This window comes from Primulina huaijiensis, chromosome 17 (genome assembly GCF_012295235.1).
Source record: "Primulina huaijiensis isolate GDHJ02 chromosome 17, ASM1229523v2, whole genome shotgun sequence".
Classification (NCBI taxonomy): domain Eukaryota; kingdom Viridiplantae; phylum Streptophyta; class Magnoliopsida; order Lamiales; family Gesneriaceae; genus Primulina; species Primulina huaijiensis.
Window position 1 is genome coordinate 6,475,989 of NC_133322.1, and position 7,229 is coordinate 6,483,217.

The 7,229-nt window shown below is 34.7% G+C and overlaps 1 protein-coding gene across 3 annotated transcripts; it reads left to right on the plus strand.

Moving 5' to 3' along the window:
- Positions 1–1,492: 1,492 nt before the first annotated feature.
- Positions 1,493–6,985, plus strand: LOC140962327 (potassium channel AKT1-like). Of its 3 annotated transcripts, XM_073421192.1 has the most exons (12): positions 1,493–1,877; positions 2,634–2,742; positions 2,839–2,999; positions 3,087–3,144; positions 3,231–3,557; positions 3,643–3,888; positions 3,969–4,067; positions 4,223–4,255; positions 4,325–4,510; positions 4,621–4,815; positions 4,890–4,965; positions 5,946–6,985. In XM_073421192.1, the coding sequence occupies exons 1-12, from the start codon at positions 1,657–1,659 to the stop codon at positions 6,818–6,820; spliced, it is 2,586 nt and encodes an 861-aa protein (XP_073277293.1). In that variant the 5' UTR covers positions 1,493–1,656; the 3' UTR covers positions 6,821–6,985. The 3 variants fall into 3 exon arrangements, with proteins under 3 accessions (XP_073277293.1, XP_073277292.1, XP_073277295.1); XM_073421191.1 differs by having other exon boundaries at positions 2,634–2,999; XM_073421194.1 differs by lacking the exon at positions 2,634–2,742 and having other exon boundaries at positions 1,740–1,877.
- Positions 6,986–7,229: the final 244 nt, after the last annotated feature.

Below are 7,229 nucleotides of genomic sequence, written 5' to 3' on the forward strand. Positions count from 1 at the left end.
AAATCATGGTGCTTCAACACATGGTTTCAAGCCAAGAAATAAGAATTTATCAAAACAAAACATATTAGCAATTATGTGTGTTCAATATTTGAATCACGGAGAATTAATAACTCGACTTTTTTTTATTATTTTTATAAAGAGTGTTCAACAATATCAGAATTATAAAAGAGTGAGACGGATCTCTTATTTGGGTCATAAATGAAAAAATATTACTTTTTATACTAAGAGTGTTACTTTTTATTGTGAATATCTGTAAGATTGACCCGTCTCACAAATAAAGATTTGTGAAACCGTCTCACAAGAGACATATTCAAATAGTAGTGCATTGAATTATCTCAAAAGATATTCCCTTTTGCGGAAAAACATAATCTACCCACTTAGCATTCCCAAGGACATTTGCCTTTTTGTCGAATAAAAGTATAACCAATTCACCTTATATTAATTTTAAATTTTCTCACTTATCTAATAATAACATAATATATTATAGCAATATAAATACTAAAAGTCAAATATTGACCTTTTTATAACTTATTGTTACCGACCTTATATCACCTCATCAAGAATTAAAGAGATATTATTAGCAAAATTAAATGATTTGTTTACTTTTACTTCCTTTTTGACTTCCCTAAGCAAGAATACTATAAAATAATTATTTTCCATTATTACATAAATCAATAATTTCATTAACCAAATTAAACTCACACTTTCCATAAAAAGTCAACAACATTACTTTTTTTTTTTTTTTTTTTTTTTTTTTTTTTTTTTTTTTTTTTTTTTTTTTTTTTTTTTTTTTTTTTTTTTTTTTTTTTTTTTTTTTTTTTTTTTTTTTTTTTTAATTTTTATTTTTTNAATACTGATAAATAATTTAGGCTGATTAGATTTCTCTTTAAATCCAAACATAAATGGTTTATATATATATGAATAGAGATGTTTAAATTTTTGTTTAAAACGAAATAATTGGAAATAAATAAATTGGATTTTTTTTATTTTGGATAAAAATGTTAAAACTGAAATTTAATTAAATTATTAAATGTATTTATATTTAGATTATATATTATATATTTATAAAGTAATATTTAGTGAATTAAGAATATTTTAGTTGATTATTAATTGTTTACTTCATTTATTTAGACTTTAAGTGTACAAGTTTTATCAGAAAAAATAACCCAAAAAAAAACATGTTATATTTTAAAATATATATTAATTATATGTCTAAACCTAACCGAGATAACCAAACTTTTTAAATAAGAAACTCAATCAAGTAAAATAGTTTAGATATTATATTATATATTTTAAACCAAAAACTGAAATAAAATTGTATAAAATCGAACCGAATCAACGTACAAACAAATTATTAAACAAGCAAAATATGTTTTTAAACCAATTATTGTAACCAAATTGAAATTGGTGCATACTACTTCTAATAATGATTCATAATAATAATTCCGAAGTAGTCGTGTGTCAATGCCAAGAGCTGTCGGGGTGTCAAACGAAGACTTTTGTGGGAGTGAATTTGTGTGGGGACACCAGCCAAGATTGTAGCTTTGAATATTTTCTTGGGCTCCTCGTTACCCAAACTGCGCTATATATATATAAATACAACCAAGATTGAACCGAAGTTACAAGGGAAAGCTTCCAAAATCTCTGCCACAGTTAATGGGGGAGGTCTATGGCAACCGGGGCGAAGCCGGAGGAGGATTGTTTAGGGTCTCAATGTGCGGCGGCGGTGGTGCAGAATTACAAGAGATCGAACAGTTGTCGAGAGAAGGAAGCCACTACAGCATCTCAACTGGGATTCTTCCCTCTCTTGGCGCCAGAAGCAACCGTAGAGTAAAGCTTCGTTCTTTCATTATTTCGCCATATGATCGCCATTACAGGTTTCTTTTTGTCTTTTTCGAGAACCCTCTTTGTTTTCTTGCACTATTATTGAGATACACAGATACATGTGTGTTTGCGTGTGTATTTTGATGTATTCTTTGAGACTATGATATCTCACGCGGTGGAGATCTCGTCTTTTTGGTCCTTTCTGTGTGAATTTGGATGTCTTCTGTTGTTCGGGTTGTGTGCCTTTTCTTGAGACTATGGTCTTTCATGCGACGCAATTTTTTTTTTCCCTTCGTGTGAGTGTATTTTTTTTGTGATTCTAGTATTGTGTGTTTTACTGGTCAATGGTCTTCGTTTTGGACCGTGACATTCTTGTTTTTCTCTCTTGGTTTATGTCAGTGGTTGAATATTCTTGAAGTTAGGCTGTTTTGGCAGATGTAGGTGGTGTGTTGCATCGTTAAAAGTTAGCTTTCTCACCTAATTCATGCGGATGCAATTAGTAAGCTCCCGGATAAAGAACTCTAAAAGTTTCTCTATGGTTGAATATCTTGCCATTTTCTTTTTTAACTTCTTTGTGAATCTTGCAAGATTTTACTGCACCCATTAACGGATATTCCACCGATTGTATTATTTTATTTAGTTGACTTTTCTCCATAATGAATGATGGTAAAACAGGGAGCAACTCTGGTTTGGCCCTATGATAATCTTTTTGTACTATATTCCCATTTCAAAATGTGTTTTATGATTAAATTCCTCCACTCCCATTTTTTCCCTAAAAAGCAGGCCTTTTTGTTTTAATTGTTTTGCAGAGCATGGGAGACTTATCTCGTTATTCTGGTTGTCTACACTGCTTGGGTGTCTCCCTTTGAATTTGGCTTTCTTGATAAACCACGTGCACCGCTCTCCATCATTGATAACGTTGTTAATGGATTCTTTGCTATAGATATCGTGCTTACATTCTTTGTAGCTTACCTTGATAAAACTACGTATCTCCTGGTTGATGACCGGAAACAGATTGCTTGGAAGTACACGACTTCTTGGTTGGTTTTCGATGTCATATCTACAATCCCTTCAGAACTTGCACAAAAAATCTCCCCAAAACCTTTACGGGCGTATGGCTTATTCAACATGCTTCGACTATGGCGTCTCAGAAGAGTTGGTGCCTTGTTTAAACGGTAAAAAATATTTATGTTCTATTGTGAAGAATTAATGACTGTGGTGTCTTTTTTATGTGTATCTATTTAATTTTCATGTCTAAACAGATTGGAGAAGGATAGACATTTCAACTACTTTTGGGTCCGGTGTGCGAAGCTTATATGCGTAAGCACAAACAAGATGCATTTGGAAATTTTGGGTGAAAGAAATGGAGATTCATATTGTTGAACTTTTGTCATTTCTCGGTGTAGGTTACTCTTTTTGCAGTTCATTGTGCTGGTTGTTTCTATTATCTACTAGCCTCTAATTACGCTCGTCACCATGATCCGAAAAAAACATGGATCGGAGCAGCGATGGAAAATTTCCTTCAAGAAAGCTTGTGGATTCGTTATGTCACTTCGATATACTGGTCCATAACGACTCTTACTACTGTTGGCTATGGAGATCTGCATGCCGAAAATATGAGGGAGATGATATTCGACATTTTCTACATGCTTTTTAACTTGGGACTTACCGCATATTTGATTGGGAACATGACAAATTTGGTTGTCCATGGGACCAGTAAGACTCGACAATTTGTAAGTAAATTTTGCTACTCTAATTTCTTAACATGCACACGATTAATGTGGTATGGTTCTTTAATAATTTGGTTTGTTTAAGTAGAGAGATACCATTCAAGCTGCCTCAAGTTTCGCGCAAAGGAATCATCTGCCGGCTCGCCTCCAGGATCAGATGCTTTCACATTTGTGCTTAAAGTTCCGAACTGACTCGGAGGGCCTGCAGCAGCAAGAGACTCTCGATTCGCTCCCAAAGGCGATTCGGTCTAGTATTTCCCATTTCCTATTCTACTCTTTAGTAGACAAGGTATACTTGTTTCGTGGAGTGTCCAATGATCTAATCTTCCAGCTGGTGATTTTCCATAACTCAGATTCCCTTTTTGCATTCATATGTTTCTCAATACCACTCCTTATATTTCTTTGAACTAAAAGGTCTCTGAGATGAAAGCTGAATATTTCCCTCCCAAAGAGGACGTAATCCTGCAGAATGAAGCTCCTACCGACTTTTATATTCTCGTTACTGGGGCAGTGGTAAAGTTTTGTTTTTTCTTTTTCTTTTGCTTTTCCCTTTCTCACATTTTCTTGAAATCAAACTTGAATGGCTGTGACTAGCAAAAACCGTTTGGGCTAGCTTCTTGATCCAACCTTTTAATGTGTTTTTTTATTACCTATATATCGTTTTGCAGGATCTAATGGTTCAGAAAAACGGAGTTGAACAGGTTCGTTATCCATGATGTTTATGTTTTTACAAAAAAAAAACATTTTAAAATTGAAGCAAATTATTTCAGGCTTATGGGGAGGCAAAAAATGGCGATCTTTGTGGAGAGATCGGTGTGCTGTGTTATAGGCCTCAACTCTTCACAGTGCGAACCAAAAGATTGAGCCAGCTATTGCGGTTGAATCGTACCACATTTTTAAACATTATTCAAGCCAATGTTGGAGATGGGACCATTATTATGAACAATCTTCTACAGGTTTCTGATGAATTTGACTTTTTTTTATGTAGCGGCTTTAGATTAAACCAGGTAAATTAAATTTTGATGTTAAAAATTCACAATGAGATTTGATTTTTCTCTTTTATCAGCATTTGAAGGAACTTAAGGACCCCATGATGGAGGGGGTTTTGTTAGAGACTGAGAACATGCTCGCTCGAGGAAGAATGGACCTACCTCTCACTCTATGTTTCGCTGCACTTAGAGGAGACGACTTGCTGCTGCATCACTTGTTAAAGAGAGGTTTAGATCCTAATGAATCCGATAATAATGGAAGAACAGCACTTGTGAGTATAAGTTTACATTTCTTAAGAACTCTTGGAACATTTGCTTAATTATTTTTCATTGTATGTGTATTCAGCACATAGCAGCGTCGACAGGAAATGAAAACTGTGCGCTTCTTTTGCTAGACTTTGGGGCCAATCCCAATTGCCGAGGTAATTTGTCAAAGTTCTTTTTAATGATTACAATTAATTTCTTACTCTTACAAGATAAATTAATACAAGCATATGTGGGGCTTTTCGTTCTTGAGCATCAGGTGTAGCTAATTTGAGGCCACCTTCTACTGCAACAATTAGAAGTAAATCATTGTCAATCCTGTTATATCGAATTCATTTGGCTTACCGATCTTTTACGAAATACCCCACCATTAGTGCACAATTATTTGTTTGTTCATTGAACATCGAACTAAATTTCATAACGTTTAGACGTGATCAATCTCGTGGTTGACCTTTTCCGAGGAACATCATTCAGATACTTTAGTATTTCGTTAAAAAGAACCACCCCTTCGTTTATGCATATTCCAGAAAGTTTCTCTGTTTTGGTTTTTATTATATGCTACATTGTGCAGTAGTTTACTTCATTACTTACCAGTAGTTTCATACTTTATTTTGTTGTTTATATTTCCCTAAAATCTCTGGGTTGACCTTTCCATACTTATCCGCATGTCATGATCAGAATTATCATCAGCTGACTTAATGTGGTGAATACATGTCGGCGGTATCTGAATATGACAATGAATCTTCTTATTCTATTAATACATACGTCTACAAATGAACATCAATAATTTCTTTTTTTCATTAATATATGGTTGGAGTGAATAGTCAAACACAATTATTTTCCCATTTGGCTTCAAATAAGCTGACTTCTGGAGTCGGCTTTGTGATTAAATATTTATCATATGTCATTTTGTCGAATAAATGTATTAGTTTTATCATTGTCGACTTTGCCTAAAATGGACACTTTGCAGAAATATACAACTATGGTATCATAGTTGTAGATCATTTGACCCCACACTTCAAAGGGACGTGTTAACTTATTTGTTGAACATGTCTTACTTGTGAGTTTGACTTATTTTGTACTTTTTTCCCCAATGGAGATGGTATTAGATTGACATGTCATGATATCTCGTTTGCAGACTCCGACGGAATTGTACCGCTATGGGAAGCCATGGTCAGCATGCACAAACCGGTTATCAAGTTACTCTCAGATAACGGTGCTAAACTAATATCTGGTGACATAGGTCTATATTCGTGTTTAGCTGCCGAACAAAATAATTTAGACTTGATCAAGGAAATCATTCGATGTGGTGGGGACGTGACTAGACCAAGGAGTAATGGAAACACGGCTCTCCACGTTTCTGTTAGTGAAGGCAACATTGAAATAGTCAAATTTCTGCTCGAACATGGTGCAGATATCGATAAACAGGACGAGAATGGGTGGTCACCAAGGGATCTGGCTGATCAACAAGGTCATGATGATATTAAGCAACTTTTTGAATCCTATAAATCATCCAACGACAAATCAACCCCCTCGGTTCCAGAAGGACGTCATGGGGTTCGTTTTCTTGGAAGACATAGAAGCGAGCCAACTATTCTACCAATAATTCATGGTGGCACGTCTCCAGGACATGATGGATCCTGGGTCAGCTCTCGTCCCAGACGAAGGATGAATAATTTCTACAATTCTTTATTCGGGATCATGTCAGCAGCACAAGCTGGGGGGAATAACTTGCTCTTATCGACAGAGAATACTAGAGATGCCGTGACTACCGTAGCCTACTCGGCCAGAGTGACTATCAGTTGCCCCGAAAAAGGAGATTTTTCGGGTAAGCTCGTGCTGCTACCACAGAGCTTCCAAGAACTACTCGAAATTTGCATGAAAAAGTATGGGTTTTCCCCGTCTAAAGTTTCGACCCAAGACGGGGCGGCGATTGAAGATATAGAGCTGATAAGAGATGGGGATCATATAGTTTTCGAGAGTGGTGGAAAATTGGATCAGAGTAATGAATAATGACTCCAAAGGGGTCATTTCTAGTGTTAGATTTTTGTAGCCTTTTCTACGTAAAGTTCTTTTAACTGGCTGTATAAATTCAATGCCACTGTTTAGCGTATGATCTTTCGGTTTCATTTGGATATATGAATTTGAAGTTAGAGATTTCAAATCCATAATAATAATTATCGACTCCGAATCTTTGGATCTACGAAAATAAAAAAAATGCCTCATTATTTGGTGTGGGGTATTTCAATAGAATTTGCAGATTAAAACTAATATATATACCCCAAACAATATAATGTCAATCGATAATTGTTTATTTATTTTCTCAAGTCTTTCTATGAATCCAAAAGTCTCATTCTTGTTCTTGTTTCTAAAAATAATTTCAAACATTACAATTTCAATAATAAAATAAATCATTTCCCTT